At 41.2% G+C, this 16,946-nt stretch overlaps 1 protein-coding gene across 6 annotated transcripts in view; it reads right to left on the reverse strand.

Annotated features, from left to right (window-relative positions):
• Positions 1-16,946, reverse strand: part of DGKB (diacylglycerol kinase beta) — a 274,841-nt gene that overhangs the window by 150,279 nt on the left and 107,616 nt on the right. For all 6 annotated transcript variants that reach the window (XM_053409631.1, XM_053409632.1, XM_053409633.1 and 3 more), the window contains 5 exons: positions 15,990-16,106; positions 12,516-12,589; positions 10,193-10,267; positions 1,845-1,930; positions 232-321 (listed from right to left, as the gene is read on the reverse strand). In XM_053409631.1, the coding sequence (XP_053265606.1) occupies positions 232-321; positions 1,845-1,930; positions 10,193-10,267; positions 12,516-12,589; positions 15,990-16,106 (442 nt within the window). The remainder of the gene's footprint in view (positions 1-231; positions 322-1,844; positions 1,931-10,192; positions 10,268-12,515; positions 12,590-15,989; positions 16,107-16,946) is intronic.

The following is a 16,946-nucleotide window of genomic DNA, read 5'->3' on the forward strand; positions in this document are numbered from 1 at the left end:
TGGCATGACTGTGATGTGCAGGCACTGAGAAGAAAACATCAAGGCGACAATGCTAAATGCAACCAGAACTGTAATGTTTGAACCAATGAGCCACTGCCTGATTGCATTGCTTTGGAGAAAAATTATTCCATACCCTGGAAACAGGAACGGTGGTTAAAGAACTGCATGCAATATACCTTTACAAAGGAAATTTATTCTACATGTTAGCAGGTGAAATAATGTTTTATTTACCTCCTCCCCATCTCAGACACCTGGCTAAGTCATTCCCAGTTCCAAGGGGAAGAATAGCAACTGGAGGGTGCTTAATCAGATTTGCTTTTTCTGTGGATAAAAGAAGTAGTTACTGTTAAATGGTAAAAAGCAAATGAGCCAATGTATAGATCAAACAAGTATTTAATTGCATAAATATTGTGGTCAGATAATGTTTTGACTCAACCATTAGGCTGTATTACTGAAGGAAAAAAAGCAGCCTTCCAAATTAATTGAGTTATCATTTTTCCTGCAACTGCCATTCTCATACATTATTCCATTATTTATTATTTTAGACACTTTTGGCATATAGCCTATTAGCCACTGACTAGCTGCCAGTGCTTCATATTTCAGTGGGAGAATCACACAGCTCTAGAGCTCTGGCACTTTCTGACTTATATTGGAAAAGAAGCAAAGAAGATAATATTTCAACTTTTTGTTCAAGTGGCCATCTTTTGATAATTGTTATTCTTTATAATTATTGAACAGATCAACCTAATATGTTTATACCGTTTGATTGTTTAAGAAAAACACCTCTAAACTGTTCCATATATGTTCCATATCCACCTTTATATGAAGCCAGGGTACATTATAAATCAAGTAAATACATGAATAGATGCAAAACGGGGGGAAAGAAAACGCTTCCTTTCTGAAGTGAGTAATTACAGAGAGATATCTACACTTCATAGGTGCTTGGAGGGATCCTGTAATCTCATTGAACAGGAAAATTGCACACACACACCCCATACACACACTGTTCAGGTGTGCTTTCATGGGGTTGCAGCTAATACTACTCCTACTCAGAGTAGACCCATTGAAGTGAATGGCATGGCAAACTTGGGTTGATTCATTTCAATAGGTCTGTGCCAAGTAGAACTCAAGCTGGCTACAACCTACTGTCTATTCCAAAGGTCAAAGTGATTGAATAGGAGTTCTAAGTTGCTTCAAGAATCTACTTTCTTAGAACATTCCATAAGTGGACCTTCTCTACAAAAACTTTATATAGAAGGTCAGTGGCAGCATCAGAAACCTTGAAATGAACAGCTCAATAAAATTAGTCTCTCTGTGTGGGGGGGCGGGGGTGCATTCAAGATTCTGGCTAAAATGGGTGCTTTCAGACCTGTCGGGTAAGCTGTGTTGATGGCTCCCACAACAGGACACAAATAACTGACCCTAATGGTCTTACTGATTATGAGCCAGTTTCCAGTGTTCCTATGACATAGAAGAAGAATACTCCTATACTTCTTCATATTAAGAGAGCCAATTTTAATGAGGCATATGCTCTAATACTGCCAAAAGTCCAGTGTAATGAAAGAGGATCAGCACTAAAATGAGATATTCTCTATAAACAATATGCGAAAATGGTTAGAGAGCTTAAGTTAGAACTTCAACCGCCTCTTTCAAAAATTCCCCAAACACTCCTAACCAACTTCCTTTCTGCAGCCTCCCCTCTTTTGATTACTTTAGCAAGGAGCAGAGGAAGTTTTCCTACCTCTGATGAATCCCAAGAGTCAACTGTACATAAAGCTCAAATCGCAGACCTTTGATAAAAGGTTCAAAAAATAGAGTTAATCGCTCAAAAAATGGCACGTTACCTATGCAGTCCAAAATCCATCCCACAGTTCCATCTCCACCACATGCTAATACTCGAAAGTCAGAAACATCTCGGAAAAAATTCAACCTGAAAGAGAAAGGACGTGTGTGAAGTTATGACCCACAACCTTGTTCTCTCAATGCTCTGTGGACAGAATACTTGCACAGCAGTTCCTCTGCTCAGCTTGCAAGCACGCACTTCATGATGAATATAATTCTCAGATACAACGGGCTATGCTATAAGGGAACCAGTCATAAGATGCTAATTACTGCAAAGTGATCCAATAAAATTAGTTTCATTATAACATGCAGTTTATTATGGCGAGCAGTAAAATATTCATCTCCTGGGAACTATATTTTAATGTACAAAGATTAACTAGCATGTAGATGCCAAGTAGCTGTAAAGAACATCATTTTTCAGAGAGGGATCTATGCAACCTATGGCTGACTTGCAAGAGTTTTCAAATGATTTCGGAAGCCAAATTAAAACAATGGAACATGAGCCCCCTTCCCATGTTACTCACATGCTATGGTAAAATGCTGTGAAGCAGGCATCATGCGATTACTAAGGAGTGAGGCCCTAGCTGTGGTGTTGTCCTCAACTGAGGAGCTCCTGGCCCTGAGCCTGGCACAAACAGCAGCCTGGGTGTAGGCTTCCAAGTAATCAGAACACCAACATGACTCAATGCCCTGAAAACATGAAAGTCTACATGTAAGCAAATACTCACCCAAAGGCTTCTTTTCAGCATACAGCTATATGCTAATACAGTCAAACCTTGGAAGTCGAACAGCTTAGTTCCCAAACGTTTTGGCTCCCAAACATCGCAAACCCAGAAATGACTGTTCCGGTTTGCGAACTATTTTTGGAAGTTGAACGCCCGACGGGGCTTCTGCAGCTTCCGATTGGCTACAGGAGCTTCTTGCAGCCAATCAGAAGCCGTGCTTTGGTTTTTGAACATTTTGGAAGTCGAACATTTGAATTCCAAGGTATGACTGTACTTGGAGATCTGTAGACTGGACTAGGCAATGATTGCAATGGAACATTATCCTGCCTCTGAGTCATCACCATTTTGTCTTCACATTAGTAACGCACAAAGGGGGCTTCATGGGCTATATAGTGAAGTTACATAAAGGTAAAGGTAAAGGTACCCCTGCCCGTACGGGCCAGTCTTGACAGACTCTAGGGTTGTGCGCTCATCTCACTTTAGAGTCCGGGAGCCAGCGCTGTCCGCAGACACTTCCGGGTCACGTGGCCAGCGTGACAAGCTGCATCTGGCGAGCCAGCGCAGCACACGGAAACGCCGTTTACCTTCCCGCTAGTAAGCGGTCCCTATTTATCTACTTGCACCCGGGGGTGCTTTCGAACTGCTAGGTTGGCAGGCGCTGGGACCGAGCAACGGGAGCGCACCCCGCCGCGGGGATTCGAACCACCGACCATGCGATCGGCAAGTCCTAGGCAGTGAGGTTTTACCCACAGCGCTACCCGCGTCCCTGTAAATTTATTTTTACATAAGTTACATAAACGTCAACAAAATGAGCAATGTTTTTCAAACTGCTTATAATGTATGGGAAACAGCCCTATTAGAAAAGTTAAGGAACAAAACTTAAATTAGCAAGGGAACAAAGGATGTCTTCAACCCATTGTGGTTCCCCCTTTATCACATACACAGCACAAGCAGACAATGACCTATCCCTAACAGCATATGAATCAATATTGCTAATCTGACCCAACAACCCCCACTTCATGCATGCAAACAAACCACACTGTAACTAACCAGGCACTGGGCCCTCCAGCACAATGCCAATGTAAATAAATAAATGTACAATAAAGGGCCTAATCACGTGATGCTGACGCAATACCCTACGTTTCCTTGTTCATTCCTTATTCATTTGGTTGGTTTGTAACATGAGAAAATCTTCAATAAAAACTAATTAAAAGAATTATTACAGCAGATTACTTGGCTGATAAAGTTCCAAGCTGATACGTACATCAGTAATTCACTTGTTATTCAAAAATGCACATGTGTAATCACAGAATATACACACATGCATATATATCTGAACTACTGGTGTATTGTGTGTTTCCATCAATAAATTTCATGAGTGTCTAGTATGCTCATAAAATAGAGATGACAGATACAGTGAAAGAAAAATAAATTACTTCTGTTAAATAAACTGTTGTTTTTTTGGGTGAAATTACTTGGGCTGTACACGTTCTAAGTGAAACACACTTGATAAGTCACATAAGTTTCCAGTTCTGCACCATTTATTATCTGCTAATGACAAAACACAATAGAACATGGAAAGAAATCAGTATCAATGACAGGAGGAATAATGAGAGGTAACATCACTACTCATTCTGAAGAGAGAAACTAGCTATGAACATGATATAGGCCAGCACCTGTTCAGCCATAATTTACTGGCAATATTTTTGCAGGCATAAACTAGAAATAGATACATTTCAAGGACAAATGTATTTATACTGGCCATAGCTTACAAATTTATGAAGAAATGCATGTTGTAGGCTGAAGAACAGATACACATGTTGAAATAGTAGCCTGAGGTTGACTGTGAGCAATTTTGATAATATGGGCCCTAATCAATACTTGAATTCCAAAAAAGGCATTAGGAGTCATGATATATATATTTTTAATTCTTATTTATGTATTTTTCTTTTTTAAGGGAAGTTCATCCCTGGTTGAATAAGGACAGGGGTCAGCAAAGTTTTTGTGGCTTGGACCAGTTCATGGTCCTGCAGATGCCGGAGTGTGTGTGTGTGTGTGTGTGTGCGCGTGCGCGGTTTCTGGCGCTCCTTCTGGGCAGAGGAGGTGTGCACAGCTTCCCATCGGCTGAAGGCACTTCCTGGGAAGCTGGCCAGCATTGCAGAAGGCGGTCCCTGTTCTGCTCTGCTCTGTTTAGCGCAGCACCCGGGAGCCAACTGAGCAAGCGGCAGGGGTCCCTGAGCAGGTGGTGGGGGTCCATGGGCCGGTTAAATAACCCCCATGGGCCTTAGGCTGCCGACCCCTGAATAAGGAGAACATTTTACAAGCAATAAAGAAAAGAGGTATTTAATTTAAAAGTAGCAGTTATACCTGTTTATAATAAGGAAATGGCTGGTTGCTTGTCATTCCCCAAAGGCATCACCTATAAGCTTCCAACCACCCTCCAATTCAATGCACACAAAGACAATGCACAATACTATTTATCTAGACTTAGACCCTGTTTTCCATGTAAACCGCTGAGAGTGGATTACATCCAGATAGTCCACAGGGCCAGGCACCCTTAGTTTCAGGAGTAGGTTTGTGTCATTTACCCTTACACAAGTCTGTGGTCCATGTATATAGGTTTGAATATATAGCTGTGATCCACAGGCAGATAATGTCTCTACACCATTTTAATTTGACCCATTTCCTGCCCTTCTGGTGTTTATCTATTATCTATACAGATTTGATATTGATATATATATGCCAACTCAAATAGACTGAACTGATGGTGGCCAGCCACAAATGGAAGCACCTGTGATTCCTAGTTGGCAGCACCCTTAAACATCCTTCTAGATTCATCGCTGTACCAAGATACCCAGATTTTATTGGTGGCCAATAGGGATGGGGTAACTGTTCACAACGGGGATGCCTGCAAATCTGAGCTTGCTGGCTTGAATGGCAGAATGTAGAATTGAGATGACCCACCTCAAGCAGGCCACCTGCCACAATTCTGCTTGTACCCCAACCCTGCTCTCCAGTATCTATTGCACCCTCTTCTCCTCTAATATTTTCTAAAAGGGGAAGGTGATAGCAGAAAGCAGAAAATGGCAGCAAACAAGAGAAAAGACCTGATGGAAGTACCCTGTGGTAGGAAATGATGATTTGAGTGTCATTGGTCAATAGCAGAGATGGTAACAAAACACTCAAAACATCATTGCTCAGCAGAGGAGAGACGATTTTCCAGTTTGTAGCCCAACTCTATTATACCTGTCCTGTCTTGGAGAGGATGATCAGTTGGTGGAAGAGGAACAGGAGCAGACTGGGGAGTTGGATGACCCTAGTGGGCCTAGCAGTCTTGGGGAGGAGAGATATGGGTCCCAGGAGATGTCTAATTCTTAGGGTAGAGGCTGTGAGCTGGAAGATTGAGGTTCAGATCCCAGGGAGGAGCCAAGCAGGCTCTGAGAAGAACGTTCTACCCAAGAGACACTAGATGCCCCAAGCCAAAAAACAACTGCAGTGACACCACCTCCTGTGAGTGAGCAGTCCCTCCATTCTGGAAGGGCAACTGGGAGCCAGTCTGATGCTGAGCCAGCTTTGGCTCTGTCTCTGTCTCTAGCGGCATCAGCACCAGAGCAAACAAGCCTTGTGAAACCAATCTGCTCGATGGAGTGCTTTTGCTCGCCCTGGAACCTGGGCTGCTTACCACACAAACAGCTGTGCAACAGAGGACATGTTGAATGTTGGAACATCTTGGCTTGTGCTTAGCCACATGTGCTAACCTCTGGTGCATGTGTTGAACCTGTGCTTTGTAACCTGATTTAAGTACCACTCTGGCACTCTGGCATATGCGGGATGCGGGTGGCGCTGTGGGTAAAAACCTCAGCGCCTAGGGCTTGCCGATCGAAAGGTCGGCGGTTCGAATCCCCGTGGAGGGGTGCGCTCCCGTTGCTCGATCCCAGTGCCTGCCAACCTAGCAGTTTGAAAGCACCCCCAGGTGCAAGTAGATAAATAGGGACCGCTTACTAGCGGGAAGGTAAACGGCGTTTCCGTGTGCGGCTCTGGCTCGCCAGAGCAGCGATGTCACGCTGGCCACGTGACCCGGAAGTGTCTCCGGACAGCGCTGGCCCCCGGCCTCTTGAGTGAGATGGGCGCACAACCCTAGAGTCTGTCAAGACTGGCCCGTACGGGCAGGGGTACCTTTACCTTTACCTGGCATATGCCTTTGGCAGAAATGGTGTTAAGAGTAAACCATTCTTCATCCAAGGCAATACACAGCATGAAAAGGTCAGCAGATTCACAAAGGAAAAGAGAGGACCCAAATAACTAATGTTGCAATCTTGTGTATCTTTCTGAGTGGACAGAAAGAAGTTTTGAATGATAAAACTTAATTTGCACAAATATAGCATTCTTAATAAGTTAACACAGATACAACAGTGAGGGATCCAATTGCCAGACTTTAAGATAGCATGATTTAGACATTTCAAGCATAGAACGGAGTGGACTATGGAATCTTTCTAGGAAAAATGGTGGCCTCTCTGCCAGTTGCACAACTGTTGTTTACTTAGAAGGCAAATAATGACCGAATTTCAAATGCTTCAGCATAATTAAATATACAGTAACAGTTGTTGACAGAGCTGGATGGCTCCTATAGAGAGACATAACCACTGAACAGTGAAACTCGTTTCAGGGTAAAAACAAGTGCTCATTACAAATTGTGCAGTGTATCAGAATGGCAATTTTCACGTCACCTTGTTAACTGTGGCTCTTTATAAATATACAGTACTTTTCATATTTAGGCTCAGCTGTTGAGCCTGCATCGTTTCTCCAATTTACACTACTTTTCTCATTACTAATTTTCAAATATCAACTCTTAATATTAACTGAAGGGTTCATTTTGGCCTCTCAAACTTACAAAGTGTGTTTACGAAAATGTTAAGTTACTTCTAAAGCAAGGCTTTTTTTACTGGAGGACTGGAAATTACTGAATGCATTGCCCTTTATTTTCCCTGAAAGTAGAGACCTACTAGCCTTTCTGTACGCAAAGCATTAATAAGCCCCCCAAAAGAGAGTTTAATACACATGGCCTGCTCAGCAGCAAAATGAAGAAGACAGACCTCAAGAGTACTCCACCTCCACCGGCAGCACACTTATTTATTTATTTGCTGCCTTTAGATGCCACCTTTTTGTCCAAGGAGCTCAAGGTGGCTTAAATGGTTCTGCCTCCTCATTTATTGCCCATAACAACCCTGAGAGGTAGGTCAGGCTGAGAGGAGTGACTGGCCCAAGGCCATCCAGTGAGCTTCATAGCACAGTGGGCGTTTGAACTCTGCTCTCTTGGTCCTTGCTCAACATAGTTCTTACTATAGGTAAAAAGGGTAAAGGTCAGTTAAGTCCAGTCAAAGGCGACTATGGGGTGTGGCGCTCACCTCACTTTTCAGGCCAAGGGAGCCGGCAGACAGCTTTCCAGGTCATGTGGCCAGCATGACTAAACTGCTTCTGGAGCAACAGGAGACCATGACAGAAACCAAAGCACATGGAAATGCTGTTTACCTTCCTGCCGCAGCCGTACCTATTTATCTACTTGCACTGGCGTGCTTTCGAACTGCTAGGTTGGCAAGAGCTGGGACAGAGCAATGGGAGCTCACCCCGTCGTGCAGATTTGAACCACCGACCTTCCAATCAGCAAGCCCAAGAGGCTCGGTGGTTTAGACCACAGTGCCACCCACTCGCTATAGCTCTCACTATACCACAGTGTAACTCCTCCTCTGTGCCATGCAAGTTACACTCTGGATCACTGATAATAATTTGTGGGACATTCTGGTCAAATACTGACAATCAACTCATTAAGTGGAAGTGTTTCCAGCCACAGATTTGCTTGGTCATTTGGACTGACACACTTTAAAGGTTAGAATTAGCACCTTGACTTTCCTTTGGAAATTCACAGGAAGCCAGCGCAAGACAAGATGTGATTGTTGCAGCCAATGCTTGTGTGTATTGAAGCAGCTAGAGTCTCCGAGGCGTCTCCAAGGGCGGTCCCACGACAGGCATTGTTTGGAGCTGCCAAAACACCGAACTGTGTTTCTCAGCCAGGAAGCACAACATAGACTCAGGGCAGCTGCCTTTAAAATGGGTGGGGCTACAAAAGGATAGCACTTTAACTGGGATGGGGGAAAGCAGCTAGCAGCCGTAGGGCAAAGGCACAGTAGTGTGTGAGAGTGGCACCCACCCTTTGACTTATTATTTGCAAGATGGCTCCCACTGACCTGAGCAGATTTGCAAAGCATTCTGCAGAAATAGATTTCTGTACAGCTAGAAGAACAACAGAATTGCAGATATGGATATTTATTGGAAACTGAGAATTATATTAATTTTTGTAAGTTTTTTTTTAAACTCCCATGAAATATTTGCTAGATAATTAATCAGACATTTCTTGAAGTCACTTCCCTAACTTTTCTAAGACACGTTGGACTTTAAACACAGTTTCTTAAATGCAGAAACCCAGAATGGGAAAGTACTTCAAATTTTAGTCTTCGCTGAACACTGCCCTCTTGTGGCTGTACGCTACACCTTATCCTTGCAAACCTTTTAAAAATATATTCACAATGCAATCCTGCACACATCTACTCAGAAGTAAGGTCCACAGAGTGCTGTGGGGAGTATATTTAAGTCACCTGGATGACGGAACAGGCTGGTATTTCATGCGGTTGCCACTCCACAACAGAAATTTACAGTATTTCACATAATGCATCTCAGTAATCCTGAGGAATTTATTTGGCTTCTGTGGGGCTGTCATTTTATAGTAAGAGCTTCAGACATGTTGTATGGTGTGTGTTTTTTTTTTTTTAAAAAAAAGAGCAAGAACCAACATCTTCAATTTAGCCTTGAAGTAAATTAGAAACCAGTAATGCAGTAGTTTGTCATGTTGGGACTTATATGCTCCTGGGAGCTAACACCTGCCCGTCAAACTAGATGTTGGGCCGCTTAAAGTTTCTTAACTGCTTTCAAGGGCAGCTCTGCCTGTAATACACTACAGTAGTCCAGACAAGTAACCATCAGGGGAAGCACCACAGCGGCAAGATCTCTGTTTCCTAGGAAAGATGCAGATGAGCCTGAGAAGAGGTGCCTGTGCTCAGAGCAGTCCTCACTAGAGAATCCAGGAGACAGGTTTCTTCAATGGGAATACAACTCAGTCACCTCCCCAGCTATAGGACCACTCACCTTCCATCAATGGGAATCAGGGAAACTCAGTCAATAAAAGATACATTTGCCCAGGAAGTAAGATGCTAAGAAACAATGAGAGGCAGGGTAATGGAAGGAGAAGGAATAGAGAACCAAGAAGAAGAGAGGGGTAGAAGGCATAGATTTCAAAAACAGCCAATCGACTGACCTGGGGGGAATTCGGGGTACAGGAAAAAGATGATCTGCATGCTGATAAAGTGAAATAATGAGATAGGGAAAGGAACTATGAGTTAGTGAAATTTAAGGACAAATTGCAACTTTCACACAAGTTATGGGTGTCATCTCTCTCCATGCATTGCTTCTGCAGTTATATTGATGCTGCCAATACACTGAAAATAATATGCTGCATTTCTCTCCCCCCCCCCAAAAAAAATCTCATGTGTGATGACATTTAGGATTACACTTACCCCGGCATTGGCCCATTTCCAGCAAGGCTGTAAACTTGACGAGGATTCAAAAGATACTGAAATTTTCTGTAAATTCTGCATTTGTGGGGAAAAAGGAGACATATTTAGCAAACTCTATTAGCTAGTCAATTGGTAATCCTAAATTAAACCAAGATATTTAGATTGAACAAAATCTTGCCCACCTGAGCTGCATCAACTAGTGTGTGTTGGTTTAACCTTTATGATTGCGTATAAGAATCTTATAACGCATGAAAACAGAAAAAAGGTACATAGCTGCATCTCTTATTTAAGTCGCACCCTCTTGTAAGTTGGCCACATCTGAACAGCCTGATCATTTATCAAATGTTTATTAATGCCAGTCAAATCCTTGGGAAACCAAACTCATGCACTATTCCTAGCCTGGACGTGATCCAAAGGAAGGGGGAAGTCAGTGCAGGGTGAGTGGGTTTGACTCGTGGATGGATGAAATACTACAATGACGATGACTAAACTAGACTTCTGACAGGTGGATATGCTTGGGGTTTTAACAGGACTGAACTTTTCCACAAATTATTATCAGTGCTTTCCCTGTCTTCTTTTGGAGTAATAAAAGGGTCGATATGCTATGCTAATCTATTTAATAAAGTCTTCCAAAGAGAGAAACATTTATTTGGAAGTGCCTGCAAGACAACTAGAGTGAAAGGTCCATCTTGCTTCTTATGCAACCTGCCATTTTTGTGGCATTACAACCTTGACCCGTCAGCCACAACAGAACTCTCTCTCTCTCTCCCTCTCTCTCTCTCTCTGCCCCCACCCCCAAAGCAGGCACCTACCTTAGAGTTTGGAGACATAAATTTAACTCTTACAAAGCTGCCTCCTTCCACAAAACACTGGAATTGGAGAGCGCTGGTAAAATCATGACCTTTCATTACAGTTTAAACCTGCTAGTCATAAAGACCCCCATCCCATTCCATGTATTTTCCTTAAACTAGAGATATATGTTTTGTTTTTGAAAAGCAGCTTCCCTTCTCCACACACTGTGACATTTTCCTTATATGATAAGTATAGGTAAAGGTAAAGGGACCGCTGACCATTAGGTCCAGTCGAGGCCGACTCTGGGGTTGCGGCGCTCATCTCGCTTTATTGGCTGAGGGAGCCGGCGTACAGCTTCCGGGTCACGTGGCCAGCATGACTAAGCCATTTCTGGCGAACCAGAGCAGTGCACGGAAAGGCCATTTACCTTCCCACCAGAGCGGTACCTATTTATCTACTTGCACTTTGACGTGCTTTCGAACTGCTAGGTTGGCAGGAGCAGGGACCGAGCAACGGGAGCTCACCCCGTCGCGGGGATTCGAACCGACGACCTTCTGATCGGCAAGTCCTAGGCTCTGTGGTTTAACCCACAGCGCCACCCACATCCCCATATGATAAGTATATAAGCATTATTTTATTTTTAGCACATGCTTGTCTACAGCACTTTTAAAAAAATGTCTGGATCACTAAAGTGCCAAAAAGCGCTTTAACTCATGCACCCTTGTACAGATCTTGCTTGGCAAGGCCAAAATTCCTCCCAGAAACCGCATCCAGGATTCAGAACTAAATGCAAAGAAGATGGATGTGAGAGATGCTTCTATGTGGTTCCACGTAGACTTTTTTTATATACCCTTGCAGCTTTCTAAGCTTATGCTTCCTGGTTCTAAGGATACCAAGACAGTGTGCACACCAGGCATTTAAAGCAAATTTCCACACTCCAAAGAATCATGGGAACTGTAGTTTGTTAAGGGTGCTGGGAATTGTAGCTCTGTGAGGGGCAAACAACAGTTCCTAAGAGTTCTTGTGGGGAGACATGTGCTTTAAATGTATGTACGCAGTCCAAGTTTATGATTTCCAGGACTTCCACCAGCAACATTTAGTCTTAATAGGTTCCTTTCATTTCTCTTTGTTACTTTTTAAGGTTGATATACTGCTTGACTGCAATAAAACCTAAAATACTGAATCATATCATTTTACTTAGGAAACTATTTGGCTTTGAAATGGTAATAGATTATTTTGTTGGTCACCATACCACCTTCTTGTTTACCCTCATCTTTCGTAGGGCAGGGAGGAAGACTTTAGTAGGACTGAAGACTTGTCTTTAGCAAAATAATCACACAAAAATCTATATATTTGATATTGTCCTACTTCATTTTTATTGCTAGTAATGTGCACTGGGTCACATAATCAGTGGTAGGTGGAAGGGAAGGATGAAATGTAAGACACACATTTTCCCCCTCAAGTATTAACACAAATAATTGACTTCCTCACAGAAAAACATTGGAAAGAAACATGAACAATAAATGCATACCTTTCTCCTTGTTTTCCACCACTCTTAGGGTTGACGAAAACTAGAAGCGGATGAGTACCCCGAGTAGGTGTAATCTAAGAGAATTGCCACAGAAACCCATTAATCTTGAGTTTTTAATTCTGATTTTCCTTATATCTACAGTGTGGGTGTGGGTGTGTGACACTAACTCATTGCTAAAACATTTTGTTAAAATATAAGTGAAATTTGTTTTTATTTTGATGCTCACACAAGGTTACACTCCTTGAGACTTTAAAATGTTTCTGGTGGGGTTGCTTTTTGTTTTTGTTACTATGTATTTTTGTGTTTGTATATTATAAAGCTCCCTGTAATCTTCAGATGAAGGGCAGTATAGACATTTAATTTATACTAATGATATTAATAAATACATTTTTTATTTTAAAAAATCCATACTTCATCCAACACATCGCCATGTAATGGTGTTTAATGTAATAAGAGTGTTTAATGTAATAACTGGATGATATTAAATCAGCTCGTTAGTGCAACTTTAACATCATTTATTCCCAATTTTAATAACTATTCAAAACGATCCTAAATACTTTATTCATAATACTCATGTTGTTACCTTATAACTATGTTAAGCTATGCTATCATTCCACCCTATCAAACTAACACTTAGTTTAATACTTACCATATCAATACTTCCCCCAGTAATGTATTTCCACTGAACTACTTCTCTTGAAAAATCTGTTATCCTGCTGCTTTCTTCCTCTAACCCTTATTGCCTTTGCTAGTTTAATCACATGCAATTTCTCATATTCTTGTTGACCAAATATCTACCGTAGGGAGACCGGGCTCCCCCCACCCTAAACTTGACATATGGCCATCCAGATCATTGTTAACAAATAGACTGTAATTTCTAAGCATCCATGAGTTATAGTTTTTTTAAAAAAAATCCAAACAATGCACTTGAAGGTCCCTTCATAACTCACACCCAGTAATATATTCCACCAAAATGTATTTAATTTTTCTAGCTTGATAGTGCTATCAGTCTAGGACAGGCTTACAATTCTCATTGCCTGGTTTGGCTGTAAATACAACTGGGAAATAATTATTATTATTATTATTATTATTATTATTATTATTATTATTATTTCTCCTTTCTGTGTTTCACGGAACTTATATTCAGCTGTGAACTCAATTAAAGGTTTTTAAAAGTGTTTGCACATTCCAAAAGGTTATACGGTGATTTGCTCTAAAGATGTTAAAGTCTGGTGCGCATATATATATTTCAGAATGATTGCCAACAACATGTGTAGGAAGTAGAAACCCAGGTCCCCTATTCCTGAGCTGCCTGTCCCCTTGATTTAGAGGGGTGCCTACATAGTCTAGTCAATAATTTCTTGTGGGTCCTCAGGAACAATCGGTTAGGGCTGGAGTCACAGACAAGGGCCCACACCTCCCACACTCCTTCATTTCTCATTCCCTCTTACCTTTCCCCCCTTGTAGCCCCCTATGCCCCCTAGAAAGCCTCTACATAGCACCAAGGAGCCTTTCTGAACACTATGGGATGGGATGTGGGGTTCTGCAGGGAGAAATCATCTTGCCCCTTCTGATGGTTCTCAGGATCCAAGCCATTGTTCATGGCTGCAATCCTGTTAGGTTATTAACCCTAGCACTCTTGGCTGACGGGTATAAATTTTTAATAAAGTTTAAATTTTTAACAGGGTTTAAGCCCTACAACACCTGTAACTTCCACTTCTCTGCTATTAAGGAAAGACAGCACTGTTCAGAACCCTGTTCAGCTCCCCAGGCAATTATCTGTTTGAATGGGGGCGAGGGGGGGGAGGCCTATGAATTGAGTCCCATATGCTTCTGTATGGATAGCATAACATTACAGCCTGTTATCAAAAACTGTCATATCTTTAATGCTCATCTAGAGCTTTAATCAATTCTACTTATTTAGTCCAATTCCAGGGGTGTTTGTTCCTGTGAATGAAGGATAAACCAATGGTTCTCATTGTGACAAAGATGGACTGCCTCTTAGAAGTCTCTATGGATTCAGATTAATTAATGAGGCTCATCCTAAGGTTATACATGATATATTACTTCCTCTAATTAGAAATAATAATCCTGATCATTATGCTGGTTAAGCTAGAAAGAAATAAGATGAATGTGCTTAACTATGATTAATAATAGTTGTACCTAAGTAGCAATCTCCTCTGCCACTGAGTTGCCTGCATAGTCTTATATGACTATGTTTTTAACAGCATAAAAATATTAATGAATATTCTAAAACTTTTCTTTCTGTAATACATATTTTTTTATTAAAAAAATTGCAGCAGATCTGGGAAATGTTATCTTTTCCTTACTCTGATGCCAGGATAAGCTTAGAAACACATTTAAGAAACTACTTAAATTCACCAGTCCGTACATTGTCACAGGAGCATAGAATCCACTTTAAACTGAACATCTAGTTATACTGTTATATTTCATGTGTTAAAACACAAGCCATTATAGGATTATGTATAATGCTAAATCTGCTTCTCTTTTTTTGCTCAGAGATCCTCTGTTTGCTTCCACATGTTGGCTCTAAGCCATCTACTAGTTACACCGGGAATCATCGCTGATATCTCAGATAATAATAAATAGCTATGCGGATATACGTTTTAATCCCATACAAACATATTGCAACCTGCTGGCTTCTAGTATATCTTAAGAGAGGTGTCTGAGGTAGGAGAGGGAGTTTTTGTATGGATATTTTTTTAAATAGGTCACCCCAGTATTGTATATTATTCAGCCAATCAGAGTGCAAGTCTTTACAAATTATTGTGTGTATAGGGAATAACCCATACAGTTGAACTTATTCGTGTTAAATATAACAGCCGAGTTTTTGTTAAATGTTCGAAACCCAATCACACAACTGGAATGAAATATCACTGATCAGGATATATGCTAATGCAGATGTGAATGACAGCCAGCAAATGATTTGCCTTCTCACCTACTGGGCTTTTAAAAGCAAAATGTTCTACCAATTTTGAAAAGCAGGCTTGAAAGTCCTGTGCAGATGGCACTCCTAGAAAGGAACTAGAGAATCTGCCAAGAGTTTCACTGTGCGTTTATATTCTATTGCAGAAAATGTTCTCTTCAACGTTACCAGTCTAGTGCCTTCTTCACTCCTAACGGAAGATAACATGGAGACACCTGGAGGCGATTTTGTTCTGTGTGAAGGCAGAACGAGGCAATGGTATGATTTCATAAACCATGTTGCAGGTAGAGATCCTGGCGCAAATATATGTAGGAGGCAACCATCCTGTTACCATCTTAACATTATACAAGAGCATTCATTCAGACTCTCCTAAGTTTTGTCCTGTAATTGGAAAATCTGAAATGTGCAACCCGATACTACAGTTTTATGCTGGGGCCCCATATTGGGCCAAACTCATTCTGCGACATGGGAAAACATTGGAAGAGTAGCTGTACACAACAGCTGAAACACAACAGAAGTAATCGCACCTGAAGGCCTTGCCCATCTACAGTGACAGAATTTGCTCTCTGCATCTTGTTCCGATCACCTAGTTTGTTTGTTTGTTGGGAACCATCCTTTTCTTTTTTCATAGTTGCCTGGCGTTCCTAAAAGGGAGGTTGGAAGCAGCAGATTAGTGCATTATAGTATCTTACTATGGTGGAAATTGAAGACTCTCATTCTAGCCCTATACATTCAAATACTGTTTCAGTGATCATGGGTTCAGTGATTGCAATCAAATCATTAAATGAAGCCCAACTTCATATACATCTATTTATGTATCTAAACATAATAAATAGATAGGTGATATTGTTTTTTGTCACAATAAGTGCTAATGCAATGGTATGAAGTTGGTAATAATCATGAGGTCATCTAAGCTGTATGGTTAAGTGTATCGAAAAAGGAGATTAATCAATCGCGTTTTGGCCCCAGTCTCTAAAAAAAAAAAAAAAAAAAAACCTACTAAAAAGTGCAATTGTTTTTGCAATCTGCTTTACCCAAAATCTGAAGTTTTCAAAAGGGTTTGTTATATTACAACCTCACTAATCTGAGTTAGCTACAACACAATCCTATATATGTCTACTCAGAAGTAAGTGCCATTGACCTCAATGGGACTTAGTCCTTGCTATGTGTGTATAGGATTTCAGCCCTAAAACCAAATTTGGACTATCTGGATAATGCAAAGTTAAGATTGAATGCATGCAAAAAGCAGAAAAACATTCTCCAAGTGGTGATTTATTTATTTTTTATTTCTTACATACATATGCTTTTAAGAAGCATTTTTCCAGGTGAAAATATGTCACCTCCTCAGCAACTGTAGATAAAGAGGCTTAGGAGAAAGGCACTACACAGGAAAAGACATGGAATCATAGCTACACTGAACAAGCAGAAAAAGTGAATGAAATAATTATTTTAGGAATACATAACATTCACTTAATATCCATAGG

This window comes from Podarcis raffonei, chromosome 12, assembly GCF_027172205.1.
Source record: "Podarcis raffonei isolate rPodRaf1 chromosome 12, rPodRaf1.pri, whole genome shotgun sequence".
In the NCBI taxonomy this organism is placed as follows: Eukaryota; Metazoa; Chordata; class Lepidosauria; order Squamata; family Lacertidae; genus Podarcis; species Podarcis raffonei.